Source organism: Chelonia mydas, chromosome 8 (assembly GCF_015237465.2).
Source record: "Chelonia mydas isolate rCheMyd1 chromosome 8, rCheMyd1.pri.v2, whole genome shotgun sequence".
Lineage (NCBI taxonomy): Eukaryota > Metazoa > Chordata > Testudines > Cheloniidae > Chelonia > Chelonia mydas.
In genome coordinates this window covers 23,112,354-23,128,570 of record NC_057854.1, presented here as the reverse complement: position 1 = coordinate 23,128,570, position 16,217 = coordinate 23,112,354, and the positions used below count along the sequence as shown (strand labels likewise).

General features: G+C 42.5%; 1 protein-coding gene and 1 long non-coding RNA gene across 9 annotated transcripts in view; one reads left to right on the top strand and one right to left on the bottom strand.

The window, feature by feature from the left end:
- Positions 1–642: 642 nt before the first annotated feature.
- LOC122466809 lies at positions 643–6,288 on the bottom strand. 2 transcript variants are annotated; one of them, XR_006292642.1, is made up of 4 exons: positions 6,247–6,288; positions 5,239–5,361; positions 4,793–4,832; positions 643–1,418 (listed from the first exon to the last, which is right to left on the bottom strand). It is a non-coding gene; the product is annotated as an uncharacterized LOC122466809 (long non-coding RNA). The 2 variants fall into 2 exon arrangements; XR_006292641.1 differs by lacking the exon at positions 6,247–6,288 and adding an exon at positions 5,567–5,683.
- The window catches only part of CCNJL (cyclin J like), a 50,740-nt gene continuing 39,963 nt past the window's right edge, over positions 5,441–16,217 (top strand). The window contains exons 1-3 of one of the 7 annotated variants that reach the window (XM_043552734.1): positions 5,441–5,458; positions 8,748–8,888; positions 9,641–9,753. In XM_043552734.1, the coding sequence (XP_043408669.1) occupies positions 9,676–9,753 (78 nt within the window). In that variant the 5' untranslated portion in view covers positions 5,441–5,458; positions 8,748–8,888; positions 9,641–9,675. Of the gene's footprint in view, positions 5,459–8,289; positions 8,889–9,640; positions 9,754–16,217 lie in introns of those variants that run through there. The other 6 variants (XM_043552736.1, XM_043552735.1, XM_007057247.4 and 3 more) reach the window with 6 other exon arrangements.

The following is a 16,217-nucleotide window of genomic DNA, read 5'->3' as shown; positions in this document are numbered from 1 at the left end:
TGCTCAGCATACCAGGAGAGCTTGCATCAATACAAAGTGTGATGCAAGGTATCCCAGTGTGCTACACACTCTCACCTGGTGCAGTGCCTTTCAGGAGATTCTAGTAAGGTGTTGTTTAATAGAAATGACAAGTCATGCAGTGTCTATGCATGAACCGTGTTAACCTCAATAGGTTGACTATGGCTCCATGCCATTCGGGGAGGTAGTTTTACTGCACTGCTATAATGGCTGACAAATGCCCCAGACACAGATTTGGGTGTAGGCACATGAACAAATAGGGCAATGCAAGTCTCCTTGTCTCAACCTACGTTTGTAAGTTAGATGAGGTTAGTCTCTTCTTCTCAGGCAGCTCCCAGCCACCTTTCCGGTCTCTTTCTCTGGTGCCCAGCTGCCCTCTCAAGTTCAGCTGAGAGGTAAAAAACAATGAGGAGTCCTTCTGACACCTTCAAGACTAACATTTATTTGGGCATAAGCTTTCATGGGCTAGAACCCACTTCATCAGATGCATGAAGTGGAAAATACAGGAGAAAGTATAAATACATGACAAGATGGGAGTTGCCTTATCAAGTGTGAGATCAGTCTAACAAGACAATTGAATTAACAGTAGGATACCAAGGAAGGAAAAATAACTTTTGTAGGTAATGAGAGTGGCCCATTTCAAACAGTTGACAAAAAGGTGTGAGTAATAGTAGGGAGAAATTAGGTTTAGGTTTCGTAATGACCAAAATGAACCAAAACCTAAACCTAATTTTCCCCCATACTCTCCTGCTGACAAAATAAAACCACCCCCAACCAGGGGCAGTAGCTTTGTGGACGGGAGAGCATCTCCCACTAACATGGTGCTGGCCACATTGGTGCTTGTCATCGGCAAAACTTCTGTTGATCAGGAATGTGTTTTTTTCCCCCCCACGCCCCTTACTGACAAAAGTTTTTACCAATGACAGTGCAGAGTAGACAGAGCCTTAGAATCAGGTTTCTAGTGCAAGTGTCCTGGGAAAGCAAAATCACTTTCTATAAATATTTGTGCTAGCATGTCCAAACTGATTTTTATGTTCATGTTGTTTTGCAGTATTCTGCCAGTTCTATTAATACAGATCGTTCTTTTTTGTGCCAAATATGAAGCATGCTCATTCAATGGGGAATCCGCAGCACAACTCAGGTCTTTTCTTGATGATTGCACTTAGCTGTTATACAGTGCTTTGCATCCACAGCGCTTTACCAAGGTCAGTATCATTCTCCTTTTACACATGGTGTAACTGAGGCACAGAGAGGTGAAGTGATTTGCCCAAGGCCACCCAGAAGGCTAGTTGCAGAGCCAGGAATAAAGTCCCAGTCCAGTACTCTATCCTCAAGGCATGAGCATTTTTTCCTTCTCTGCTGCTTTCAGCACATTTTGAGTACAAGTTTTCCTGTAATACCTTTACAAAGCAACATGCATATCAGGAATCTGACACATTTACCATTGAAACAACACTTTAAATAAAGTCAAAGTAGGATTGGTCAGTCAACATCAGTAAAAAAAAAAAAAAAAATTGATGGTCTGAGGAGAAGCATTTAGAGGAAATAATAAGGAAGTTGGGATCTAGGAGAGCAAGATCAGAGGACTGTAGTGTGGATGCAGCCTGTATTTCTCAGAGTGGGAACTGGAGGAAGTTTCAGAATAACTCTGGGGAAAAGTTGCTGTAAGGGCCTTTCCAGAGCACCATATAAAATGCTGGCTTTGTCTATGCTCTCAGTTGCACTGGTTAAACAATGGGTTTTTTTTTTTTTTTTTTTTTTTAAACTGATTTAGTTACATTTGTTAAAGATAGGGTGGGCACTACTCATTCACTTTTCACCTGGTTTATACTGACTTAGCATACAGTGATTCTGTTTCTAGACACCACTGCAATACACATTAATAAAATCCAGGTTTAAATCCATTTAGGCATGTCCACACAGGGTTTTGCACCAACCAAGTCGATTTTTAAGTTGATGTAAAGTTAAACTAGTACAACTTTGGGTTAAAACAAAGGCATTTTTAATATTCAAACTATTCATGTTGTCTTATGTTACTTAGACCACACACAAAAAGTTGATGACTCTTTCAGTTAAACACTGATGGAAAATATGATCCCATAAATGCAGTACATATATAGTAAAAAACATGGACCAAAATACTATGCATGGATATTGTTTGACTGGCTAAACTACTAGCATATGGAAATGAACTGCTGGGATTGCTCAATATTTCAAAAGATCTAAGCAAATTCTCTGTTATTTTACCCAAGTGCCTCTTGTCTTTTTCCACTAAAAACAGCTGTAGCATTCAAGGCGAGGCAATGGCATGAACTAGTATCAAGCACACAATGGCTCTAATTTGTAAACACTGAGACACCAGATAATATTTAAAGCCAAGTTGTATGCTCTTCTATTTCAAGAGTTATTTAACTCATATTATGGAGCTGAGAATCACCTTGATGATCCTTTAACAAGTACAAAGAATCCTACATTAATAAGAACAACAGTTGTTTCCTTGTCTGTTGCCTACTTTGCTGAAATTAATTTTGCACGGACTGTCTCGCTGTGCATCACATTTCATTCCATTCTGAAGTGCAATGAGTGAAACACGTTGATTATGGGACAGACTTTGAAAGAGATTGAGGTGCTGCTCAGCATTGACCAGAACAGTGCCTAACCCACACGTGGCCTGCAGCGCATTGGAATTGTCAGCCCCAAGCTAAGCAGCTCCATGCCACCTAAACTCCCTCGGACATGGAAATAGTTGAGCACCTAAAAAACAGATTTTCAGAAATTGGCCAGCTGGGTAGGGAGCTGCCTAAACTAGCTAAAAGGAGAGAAGAGGCTAGGGACTTGAGCAACTAAGCAGCTGGCGGGCTCCACTCAGGAGCTTCAACTGCAAAACACTCCCTAGAATTAGGTACTTAAGACAGATCAGCTCCTTACTCATGCTCAGTACTTCTCTTATGCTTGCCCGTCCCTGTTGCCTCCGATTGTTTTGTGTGTAGGTGATGTGCTGCCTCTCCACATACTGGAAACTTGTGTCCAGCTCTCCTGTTGTGGGGTCTGCCTGGCATCAGATCTTAGGTGTGCTCAGTACATGCTCATGGGACTGGGCTCACTGGCAAGCTAGCTCCACCAAGTTTAAAACTCCCACTTAAGGGCCTCCAGGGCATTAACTTGCACTAGGGCTCTGAGCAGCTTGTGAGCTGGGGGGCGACAGCAGTGTGGGTTGTTTTGAAAGTGCCAACCAGCAGAAATGCCGGCATCTCCGGGGGCTCGTGAGCTGCAGCTTGGGAAGTGTCAGAGGTGCCTACATGGTAGGCTTGGCACCTAAATCCCTTCAAGTGCCCCTAGGGTGGTGGGGGAGGCGGAGTATTTTGGACCAAAAATAAAAACTGTTCATAAAGTGTTTATAATCTTTTAGACACTTCTAGTCATTTACCTTTACAGCTACATAAATCTGGATTTTAAAGGTAGTAGAATGGCATTGATGTAAATATTAGACACCCCATAGCTGTATTAACAAAGTAGATAAAGAACAGATGAAGAAAAATAGCTCTATTGATACTTTAATAGTTCTCACATTTGTACCACTCGGGCAGGACTCAGGTGCTGATTCAGCATGGTACTTAATGTGCTGAATTTTGAGCCAGTGACAATAGAACTACTCAGATGCTTATTTTAGGCAAGTGTTGTAGTATTTTGGTATCTATTTAGCAGACTGCTTAGAGATACTGAAAAGAAAATAGGTGAGAGTTTCTGACGGGTAGTTAGCAGCCAACTCAGTTGAATTCTAACAGGCCATTAACAGTCAACTTCACCGAACGTTAGTAGGATTCCTTTTGTTTTGCAGAGCAAGTTAATAAATCAAGCATCCAAAGCATGCTCAACTTCTAGCATAAAAACAGCTGGGGCCTATTGTCTTAAACAGAACTGGTCAAAACTTCTCCACTGAAACATCTTCTAAAAAACAAAATGCTTTTCAACCAAAATGAATATTCACAAGAGTTTTCATTCTGGTTGAATGTTTCCGCATGTCAAACTGGAAACTGAAAATTCTTCAATAAAGTGTTTTGTTTTCAAAAATTGAGTTTATAATGGAAAGCTCATTTATTTTTAGCTTTAAAAAGCCCCTATTTTTCCAATGAAAAAGCCAAACATTGATAGGAAATATAAATCCCTCTTGATTTCCTATGAAAAACTGGAGTTTTCCCTGCCAGCCCTAGCTGTAAGAAGGGAACCCCAGTTTCCCAAGTGAGAGAATTCACAGCCTTGCCTATTAGAATCCTTACTTGGAAATAACATTTTTCATATGGTTTTGATTGGGAACTAGATTTGGCAATAAACTAATGGGTACATTGATGTATTGCTTGCAGGAACTACTGGTGTTCCTCCAAGCCAGTAGAGCAGAAAGCTAATAAAGTTGAAGGATTATAATGCAGTCAATTGCAATTTCTACTAGGGTGTACATAAAATCACAGCTTCCTAGATGTGTGGTCTGAGGAATAGACCCCAGCTCCCTGAATATGGAGCTCCAGGACCTGGGGACATTGCACTAGGGCTATAAACCCAGGCCTCAGCTGTGGTTGCCATCCGTATGGTATGCAGTGTTGTAGCTGTATTGGTCACAAGATTAGAGACACAAAAAAAGGGACTAACTTCTGTTGGTGAGAGAGATAAGCTCTAGCACTTACACAGAGCTGACCTGAAGAAGAGCTCTGCTTACATTCAAAAGCTTGTCTCTTTCACCAACAGAAGTTGGTCCAATAAGAGATATTACCTCACCTACCTTATCTCTCTGAAATGTGGAACAGTCACACCTCTCTGAGCTGAAAGAGAGTCAAAATCCTTATATTATGTTATTGCTCTATTAGCACCAAAGGTGTCCACATGTAATCGGGACCCCAGTGTGTTTGGCATGATAAAAAAAACACTTGTATAACAATACCCACCTCATATATAACAATTTTCATTGGGAGATTTCAAAGCACTTTATAATGGAGCCACATACAACTATTCCCATTTTACAGATGGGGAAACAGACAAATTCAGCCTGGAGATAGTGAGTTTCCCGTACAAGCTCTCTCTCTCTCCTGAAGCCTATGGAAAACTTCCCCAAGTTGGGAACCATAAGAAAATAAATTCAAAGCTCACCACTTCTGTTGATATTTTTCCTATACTTCTTAACCCTTATTATTGAGCAAGCCTTCATATCCTCTGCGAGGAGTCACTTACCAACTAGAGCACCCCTTCATGGCCAGGTGTAGTGTGTCTTCAACTCTAGCACCCTCCATCAACAGCCACTCAGAGCACGCAGTTTGCTCCTTCTCACCACTCAGGTCACTTGTAGTCCCACCCCTTCCAGATGAATTAAAAAAAGAAATCCAACATTTTATGCCAGGTCTTCAACCACATTCTGCATCAGGAGAGCTTTCCATCCCTTTCCCTGGGGCAGGTAAGGGAACCCAGGCCCCCCTTTCCTCTAGATTTCAGCCCAGGGACTATGCTAAGGTCTGCTCCCTCAGATGTATTGCTACATCCCTTGGCTACTTGAACTTCCTACCTTTATTGACCTCTAGGCCCCTCTCAAAGGGCAGCTCATTCCCATGTTTATTCTTAGAGGTTCCAAGTGCTTACACTATTTCCTCCCAAACTGCACCCAGTACTAAATCCTTCTCAGGGTACCTATTACCAACCCATCTCTGGCTGAGGTGCAGCCTTTTACTCCCACGTTGCAGCTTGTTAATCAAATAATTAGCCACAGGTGGAAAAAATAGTTGCTTTGAGTGTATCCATTAAGTAGCTGTTGCAGTACAGGGGCTAAACAACCCATTATACTCCCCTCTGAAACAATTTCTATTCTCTCCACTTTCAGATAAGGCCCAGATCCTTAAAGGTATTTAGGCACATAACTCCCATTTATTTCAGGGGGAACTAGGCACCTAAACACTTTTGAGGATCCAGGTCAAGGTAACTTCCAATAGAGCTAGGATTAGAACCTAGATCCCTAGCCAAGTCCTAGTTGCACTACTCCAGAAAGAAGCTACAGGCTTGGTTAGCTTGTCTTTGACTACCACTCTCATCCTATGCTACCTTCCCTGAACCAGGAATGGCAACTAGGAATCATGACACCCAACATTCTACTCTTATCTAGCACAGCGGCTCCTAAACTATATGGGTTCACATACCATCTTCTGCAAAAATTGTTGTGAAGTGAATTGATGAAATATCAAGCTCACATACCACAGCACAGTTTAGGAACACCTGGTCTAGCAAATAGTTGTGTAACCCCCTGGAAAAGGATGACATAACAACTATAGGGGCTGACCCTTATAGAGGCTAATAACCTACTTCTGCTATCAGTTGCTCATTTAGTTTAATTAGTAGATGTCTGTGCTGTGATTTTGAAGGTCCTGGGTTCAAACCAAACTGATGAATCATGTGAGAAAAATAATATTTAATCATATAATTAAAGACCCATTGAGAAGAAGAATGATGAGTTAAGGCTGCCATAGGTAACATTAACTCTAACATCTCCATTTTGAGTGCTTGGCTTGCAACCTTCATATTCTGTTAACATAGATATATAGATACTGGGCTTTTTTTTTTTTTTTTTAAATATCTATATCTATGATTCCCTCTTAAATTAACACTTACGCCTCAGGACAGTGCTAATGCACTGCAGAGCCTTTAACCTGGAGGTTACAAGTTTAAACCCAGCCCAGTTCAGCAGCGACTAAAATATGTTCTAATCTAATGGATATTTAGTGGCACTTATATGAGATGAATTTGAAGGGTCTCAGTTCCAGTTCTCACATCACAAACTGACCACTATGTGTTGCGGTTCAAATACAAGACAGGACAAGCTTTAAGCAAGCAAGCAGGCTGGTCTGCCGACGGGCTGGTCCGCCTGTCAGCTTTTCCACCCTCTCCTTTATTTCTCTCTCTCCCCCCGTGCATTACATACTCCAACAGATAAAAGGAGTACACTGGCTTTGTATAATATTCTTATTTACCAATTTCTATCTACCGCATTCCTTGCTCTCGGGCCTTGAGCCCAGTCCTGGGAGGCTTCCCACGGTTCATGTCATCTGGGCGAGATTCCAAGGTTCATGCCCTTGAGAGGAGCCGTGTGTGCACTGCTCCTACACAACACTCCGGGTGTGCCCTGAATGTTGCCAAGTGCATGAACCCCGCATGAATGCTACAACTATGCTTTGCACTAATCAGCAGTGTGACCCATGAACCTCTTGGTGCCAACTGGAAGAGGGGATGAATAGATTTTTACAGGGATCTTCTGGGTTGTATATCTACATAATATTTCACTAAAGGGTGACATGGGAGGTCTCTACCGAGAGCCAGTAGTACACTGGTTGTCATAATCACTGGGAAATGTATGGATGGGTAGTATCTAAGGCAGTGGTGGGCAACCTGCAGTCCAAGGGCTGCACGCGGCCCATCAGGGTAATCCACTGGCAGGCCGCGAGACAGTTTGTTTACATTGACTGTCCGCAGGCACGGCCCCCCGCAGCTCCCAGTGGCCGTGGTTTGCCATTCCTGGCGAATGGGAGTTGCCGGAAGCAGTGGCCAGCACATCCCTGCAGCCCACGCCACGCCCTGTAGCTCCCATTGACTGGGAACGGCAAACCGCGGCCACTGGGAGCTGCGGGCAGCCGTGCCTGCAGACGGTCAATGTAAACACCGTCTCGCAGCCTGCCAGCGGATTACCCTAATGGGCCACGTGGGGTTGCCCACCACTGACCTAAGGAGTACTATCCGTACTGTGTATCTATACTGAAAAATATGTTGTTCAGGCAGGTAACCAGGAGGTGACATGTCATAGACAGGTTCCTTTCAAGCAGGGGGTAACAGATGCTTATCTCCCTGTCCGGTTATGTGTGCATGGGGCATCATATGTCTCACAGTGGATGCCTACTTGCATACTCAGCTTTCATGGGGGGGAGGGAGGAAAGTTTCTAGCCTTCACACATCCCAAAAAAAGCACCAAAACATGAGCCCTAAAGTCTCAAAAACCAGAAGGCAAATAAAGATCCCAACATTTATTATATTATAAAAATGTCATGATTTTAAAGCCGACTTGATAATGGGGAGAGGGGCTAACCCTGGCTTCTGAATGGTTGTGGCTGGCAAAAGAGTGGTATGGCGGAAGCTTGCCCTGCTGCTGACTTTACTCCCCAGACTGTGTGATTATATGCAAATGATTTGCGAATATGTACATTAGCTCATCGCATGATTTGCATAAGACATTCACACCCACCCACCCAGGCCAGGAGCTTGGTGATCCTGGTGCGGAGAGCACTGCTGCAAGCACGTGGGCAGCCAGCTGCTGAACCTCAGCAGCACGCGCCGCCTTCCCGCGGGACACCCTCTGCCCGCGGCGCCCGCCGCCCGAGCCAAGCCACGCCTCACCTGCCGCTTCCCGTAGCCTCACCGCGCAGGGGGCAGGAAACTACAGTCCCCAGAGTCCTTCGGGGCGGAGGCATGGCGCCTGCGTGGTGCGCGGCCGGTGTTGTAATCCCCCGCGAGCGCTGCTGCGCTCCCATAGAGTCTCAGCAGCAGCAGTGACCTGCTGCGGGGACTGGGTGCAAGAGAACAACGGGGGAGGCTGGAGGGGTCGGGCGCTATAAAAGGGGGGGGGGAGCAGCGTCTGTTTCCCCTGCGTGGTGCACCCTGGGGACGTGGAGGGTGTGAATCCATCTCCCGTCTTTCCCTCCGACTTCTAGCGCCAAGGGCTGCCGGGGTCTGATCTCCCCCCCTTGGCTGCGGGATTCGCCCTGCTGCTGGAGCAGCACCCGCAGGATGTTGGAGCAGGACAAAGGCTGCTGATCAGAGTGAGGGAGGCAAAGAGGAGGCAGCCGGCGAAGGTAACGCAAGTTGCATTTTTCAGGGTCCTGAAGTTGTGTAGCGTAGTTAATTAAAAGAGAAAAAGAAATCTGCAGGCTGGAATTGCACATTCGAAGGGTATTAGAAACCCCAGTGTGACTGCGTTACACAGCCAGCTGGGGGAAGGGCTAGATCCAATTGATGTAAAGTCAATTACAGGGCGCTTCTTGCCCTGATTTCATCAGGTGGGAAGAAGTCCCCCAGGATTTCTCTCGCTGGGACTCATTCCTCCCGTCCTCTCTCTCTCTCCTCCCGTCCCAATTTAAAAAACAAAAAAACCTTTACCTGGGAAAGGCGATTAGAAGGAAGAATAAGGGTGTCTGAGGGTAAAGGCACCACTGGTTTGTTTTATGGGAAGGAAGCAACAGTGTAAGAAACACTTCTGCTATTGGAGAAGCTATCTGAAATTTTAAGTGATCCCGAGGACAATGCTGCTCCGAGATGTTTTGGAGCAAAACCCCTTGAAAGGCTTTGGCAATGTCCTACAACTGGCAAAACCTACAGGTCACAATCTGATCAGAAGTTTGGTGGCCTTATGATGACCCTGAATAACTTGTATTTTTGTCTCTTTGAAACAAGCTGATCCGTGATTGTTTTCAAGTGGTTTATTTCTAGAGAGTGTTGTCAATCTGATGGCAAGTAACTAACACTAAAACAGCTACGAAAAACTGATGGCACTGGATTGGTTTGTACAAGCTGCTTGATTGATTTATTTGGTTTGTTTCCTTTCCAGCAGAGTTACTAAATCCCACTCTTCCACACCTTTGGATGGGAAGAATGAGGATGGAAGAGCAGTGGTGGAAAGGGGAGCTGGCAGCAGACATTCATCAGACTCTGAGAATGAAGGTTGGACTTTAATTCCCTTCTCTCCCCTTCCCCTGTTCATTTTCGATTCAGCAAAAATGCTTTGGCACCCCTCAAGCATTATAAGGAAAACAAATGTTAAAGTTCTAAATTGTCAAGTAACTGTCTTCACCAATTCAGTTAATCAAAGAAGAAGCTACACTTAACCCTCTCTGTCCTATAAAAATGCTTTAATCATAATTTAGAGTCTGCAAAAACCTATTTACAGGCTAAAAATATCTGCCTGCTTTGGTTCAGCAGTTTTAATTCAGGCAAGCTGGTGATGACAATGTGTTTAAATAAAAAGGGGATACTATTGCTGTGCTGCATCCAATCAAAAGATCTTGAGGTCTGAAGAAGTAACTCTGTTTTCAAACAAATACAGGTTGAGAGGCGGTTTTACTGCAGACACTTGTTTCTTGGCAGACTGCAGAGGAGTTGAGATAGTACAAATGCTGGCTGTAATTGTCTGCTTTGATAAAGCTAGTACTGCATCTACGTGTGCTCCTAAAGAAAAAAATCTTTGATATTAAAATACCTAAATGAGCAATATTTGGGCAGTATTTGAAGGGATTTATTGCTGTGCTTTGTCTTGTCCTCTTAATTTAAAAAAGCTCTTGCTTTGAGCCGCTAGAAATAATAGCATTGTCTATTGTTATTGTCTATTATAAGGCATCCGATGAAAGCTTATGCTCAAATAAATTGGTTAGTCTCTAAGGTGCCACTAGTACTCCTTTTCTTATTGTCTATTTAGATGTTGCATTTCCTTAAGTACACTTCAAACATTAAAGAATTGCTAAATGCATTTAGCTGGGTAACATGAAAGAGAGATCACAGCAAAGATTAACTATCTGCACTTTACTCCCTTTCAAGTTACCCTTAACAAAATTAACACTTTGGATATTCTACTACTTTTGTCTCTCCAGCAGGCATTCAACAATAAATTACATCAGGTGACTTAATCATTATCAGGTCTTGGCAAGTGGGTTGTTTGTTCTCATGCAATCACGTTGAGGGACAGGTCCTTCTGATTCTGAAATGGAGTGGGGGGATAATTGATGCAAGTAAATCTAGATCTACAGCTGTTTCTTTTCATGCAAAAGAAAACACTGAACTTGTTTATGAAGTTACTTAAAACTAATTTTTACTTAAACCCACACTATTTGGCTTGTCAATTTCTTCTGAGCCTTGCATAATTTCTTAGCCATATTTTACCTCTTGTATATGTGGCTTAGAATTTGTCTTTAGCAAGTGCATACTATGTCCCCAAAGTAGGCTGAAGTTACATTGGACTATCCTAGAGTGCTAACATCTTTTCTTTGTTCATGTGTACCTGTAGATGCCAATTGCTATGACAGGAATAGGCCTGGTTGTTTGAATTTGCAGGTGAAGCTGAAAAGGGGGGAAAATGGGCTTGTACTTTTCTTTTGCTACTTCCTTCATAAGGAAGGCCTGAGCTGAACTGTGCGTCTTTGTGTTCTTGCATTAGAAGTTTAGGTCCTGCCTAGTTTGGAAGATTCTGGTTAAAGAATGAAATGATATTTAAGAGCTCAGAGTATGAGTGTATTGAGAAAGAAAAGGACTGTCACGGCATACAGTTTGAGTCTTTTTGTTAATGCCTTTAACATTTTGGAAAAACGAATCCTTGAAACAAATGAGAGAGTAAAACAGACCGTCCTTTAATATCAACTCTTATCTTGCTGGTTATGCTGAAGTGGAAAAAATACCCGTAAACCCCTCCCCCCAAAACCCTTCAGGCTTTCTTTATACATAATAAAGAAGCAAAAAAGAGGATGCAAACCCAAGCTTTCTTTTTTAAATTGCAAATTTCCCTTAAAGAGAAATCTAAATGCGGGATTTGTAAACCCTGCAGTATTGAGGATTTGATGCCACCTGCTCATGCTTTTGAGGTGGGAGTTTGGAAGGAATCCTTCCTTTTTAAATAAATTAAATAAAAAAAACAAAAAAACCAAACAAACATACATAAAAGTAATTTGACTTAGCATGTTTCTAGTCAAATAGAAGAAGCACATCTGATTTTGGTCTGGAAGAATACAGTGTATTTAACTAATTAGCTTTCAGTGATGGGGAAATCTGCAAAAGCAGCACAGAACAAAAAAAGCATAAAAGTTGTTCTGCTTTTTTTATGACAAGATTGCTGAGAGTCCTAATGGTATATTATGGTGCTGTGCTGTAGAAAATGGTAAAACAGATGGTGGTGCCCACAAAACAAAGCCCTTTTTTTTTTTTTTTTTTTTTTTTTTTCCCCCCTCGATCTCTACTGAGTGATTTTTCTAAACACTTTCAGTTCTGTGGTCTGGCACAGCATGTTAATCTGGTCATGGATGGGGTGTAGGGGGAGGGAAGAACACACCAACAGATTAGTCTTGGTCTAAGCAGGTGAGTCTGAAACAGAAACAAACTATAGTAAAGGTTAAGGAGGACTTGTGGCACCTTAGAGACTAACCGATTTATTTGAGCATAAGCTTTCGTGAGCTACAGCTCACTTCATCGGATGCATACTGTGGAAAGTGTAGAAGGTCTTTTTATATACACACACAAAGCATGAAAAAATACCACCTCCACCCCACTCTCCTGCTGCTAATAGCTTATCTAAAGTGATCACTCTCCTTACAATGTGTATGATAATCAAGTTGGGCCATTTCCAGCACAAATCCAGGTTTTCTCAAACCCCCCCCCCCCCCCCCCCCCCCCACACACACACACACCCACTCTCCTGCTGGAGAGTAAAGGTTGTATTTGGCACTGGGGAAAAATACACTTTATGTAGCCCATGACTTGCAGTGCAAATTTCTTGGCAGATTATCCCCTCTTCAAAAGAACGTACTTAAAGTTTGTATTTAATGCAGAGAAGACATTTCCCATCTCAGCAACATAATGATTTCTGAAGGAAAGTTTCTGAAAATGTTTAACTTTCTTTAAAACAAGACAGGTTTAATATTAAAATGATCTCTACATAACTGAGCCTTCCTTCGGAGAGTATAAAATCACAAAAACCTGTAAGGGTGGTGGCATAATATATCTGTGTCCATACTTTACATAGTGTGCAAAAACCTGAAATTACTGTACTCTGAGGATAATCAGGGACTCTGAGAGCTGGTGTTACTGCATGAAAGACTCCAGTCCATGCTGTGTGTTCATTAGTTGTATGTAATGAATGAATGTGGTGCGCTTGAGGGCAGGCACCTGGTGTACATAGCACACCTGAAGTCTTCTAGTGTAAATTGGGTTTAAAGGTGCTGGGAAGTTTTTTGCTGTAGAGATGGAGTGCTCATAAGGCAGAGGAAATAAATCCCTTGAGTTGGCATTCTAAGTTGGCTGGCTGGTCAGCAAGCAGTGTTGTGGTTGCTATGGAGGTAGCTTCTGCTAGGCTACACAGGGTTTGGTCTTGCAAGGTCTCGAGGGTTCTGGCCAGATCCAGAACACTTGTAAGCACATGACTAGTCTCGCTGAAGTCAAAGTACAGTACAAGTTTAATGGCTTCTCTGGTTGGGTGAGAACACTTAAGCCTTGCAGGATTGTGCCATGGAGGACTGCTTGAGGAGGTGGAAGGGCACTTGGTGGAGTAGAAGGCAGAGCCTGCCCTGCAGTCTTCAGTGTTCTCTTCTACCCTGTTCATCAGCAGTACTATGCCAGGTGGGTTGAGTATATGTGCTGGTGCCCATGATGACCTTTCAGTAGCCTAGAGCCTGTGTAGTGGTGGTCAGTGGTGCAGGGACATCATGCTAGCAGGCTGACTTGCATTTTAATTCATTCAGCTTTCAAGAGGTTTTTGGGACCTACCAAATGGATAGAATGTCACAGAAATTGGCCTTCTGATGCTTCCGTTCGATGTAAAAGTGTACCTCCGCTTTAGCAGGAATAAGTACTCTAGAAAGCTTATGCCCAAATAAATTTTAGTCTCTAAGGTGCCACAAGTACTCCTTTTTTCTAGAAAGAGAGTTTAAATAGCAAGTCAGCATTTTTCCTTGCACACAAGGGCTAAAAAGAGGAAAAAATCTATTTAGAACATGGTCTGAGCTTATTTTGGAAACAGAGTACTGAATTGTCCCCCAACCCCCAGCGTTTGTGGTTATGTTGGCTTTCTTCCTTCCAGGATATGCACATTTCCTACAATTTAAAAGTACTCAGTAGATCTGCTTGTATTTCCTCCTTTATTCACCTCTTACATAGCTTCTCAAAGCAATGTGAGTAAGAGCAGGGCTGAATTTCACAAAGCCCATTGAGTGTGCAAGCTTTAAGAGTTTATATTGTAACTTAATCCTTCAAAGGCCGCCTTAATTGCTTTGCGAATGAGTGGTCTGTGGGCTTTCCAGCCAGGTGGATAGTTGAACAGAGCTGATGCCTTCTGCTGAAAACAAACAGTTCTGTGACTTTACATTTTTACAGTGTCTGGGGGATAGATATTTCCTCTAGGTAAAAGTTACTCCCCCAGATAACCCTGATAGTAATAAAACAAGTTGTCAGAAGTACTACAAGCAAAAGGTTTATGGTCACCATTCTTCAGTAAAAACATACCCACCCCCACCTTTCGCCCAATGAATAGGGGGGAATGTTTCCCTGTGTTCTTCACACACATTCTCTGGAGCTCTGAAACACTTGGCTTCCCTGTTCTATTAATTAAGCAAGATCGTACTAAAAATGAGGCCACAGTAATTCATCATTTCAATTCTGTATCCTCTTAAATCCACTATTGTACTTTTTACCCCTTACCTAATGTTATTTGATAGGTGCTTTTCAATAACTTACAGGTGCTTGGCACAGATAATTGAATTCAGCATTATACAAACATCACAACTGAGTAAATCAGGCAATTGTGTTTTTCTTTTTCTTTTTTTCTTGTCCAAAGGGGTAGCTGGCACTAGGACATTGCAAAAGGCTGTAACTTTTCCAGATTTTGAAAGCAAAATCTAGAGGAGGATTTCTGGGATCCAGCATGTCTGAGACACAATTTATCTCTTCTGTTCATCTTGATGAACAGAAAAATTGTTAACATTTGCTTTTAACTTGCCTTTCTAGTTTAATTCAGTTGTAAAATGAAAGTAGGCATAACCAGCAGTGAGCAACTCATTGCGTTAGGGCCTCTAAAGGGATTGTCAGCCCAGCAACAAAAATGTAATCTGTCCACTTTAAAAACTCCAGCTTTTGAAACTTGTAACAATAGCATTACTGGTTTCTAGCTTTAGTTTGCTTATAGTATAGATGGCACCATATGTATGGAGCTGAAAAGAACAGGTGTTCTAATAAAGTATATGGTTATTCATGATCTTTTCTTTCTTCTTTCCTCAAAGTTGGAATCTCAGTTTTCACACTCCTTTCTCTGATCCTGCCTCAGATTAGCTGCTGAGCATTTGAATAATTTAAATTGAGTAAGGAGAATTTAATAAAACACTCTCTAAAATGCCAAAGCGAAACACATGAAGTAGTGGATTTTTAAATATAGTAGCAATTAAACTGTCCTTTGCCATTAGAAATGTTTGGTAATATTGTGATTACACATGCCTGCTGTGGAGTGCATTCAAGCAGAAATACATCCTCTTACATAAGAACAGTGTGTTTATCTTCCTGTCTGTCTTCTTTAGTAGGCTGCAAACAAATTAAATTTTTGAATGTCTGAGCAGTGAAGTGTGCAGTTTTATCTGCGTATATTGAAAGGCATTGTCAGTGGGCAGAAATCTGGCAGTCCAGTACAAATATGAAGTGAAAAATACAATACACATGGTCAGAGGTAGCTTCCCCTCTGGATGAACGGGACAACATTATGAAGGTTTGGCTCTTCTCTGAAAGCGAGTACGTGAACTGGCAACTTGATACCGAAGAGGAGGCAGTGTGATCTTTCTAGTAGATGAAGCACTGGATTAAACATTAAGCATTAAACCTAGACTCTGTTCCCAGCTCTGCCACTTGCTGCTAGGTGACCTTGGGCAAGACGTGTCCCTTGTTGTGCCCCAATTTCCCTGTTTGTAAAATGGGGATGATGGTACTGTGACCACCTTTTTAAAGCACTGTAAGGTCTGCTGACGAAAAGAGCTATCTAAGAGCCAAGGTGGTTTTCAGATCCTATATTTTCTGACTTTGATTTACTGGTGTTAGCTTTATTGGCTTGGCCATGCTATAGCATACTAGGTGAATTACTACGAAGTTTTAATTAAATTTTGGAAAGAACTCATCTTGGGGCTCTTCTCCCCACCGGCCTGGCTGCGTCTTCTAAACGACTCTCCGTTAGGGAAAAAACCTTAATCTGCAAGTCTGATGTGGAGTTGAGAGCAGTAATTAATTTGTAATGAAAGAGGTGCTGGGGCTCAAGCATTTTTTTTACATTCAGAGCTGATGCATCAATCAGAGGTGCCGGGGCTCAACCCTGGCTAGCCCTGGCACAAATTAAGCCCTGGTTTAGAGACACAAACATGGAACATCGCTCTTCCAGTGATGCCATTTGAAGTCAG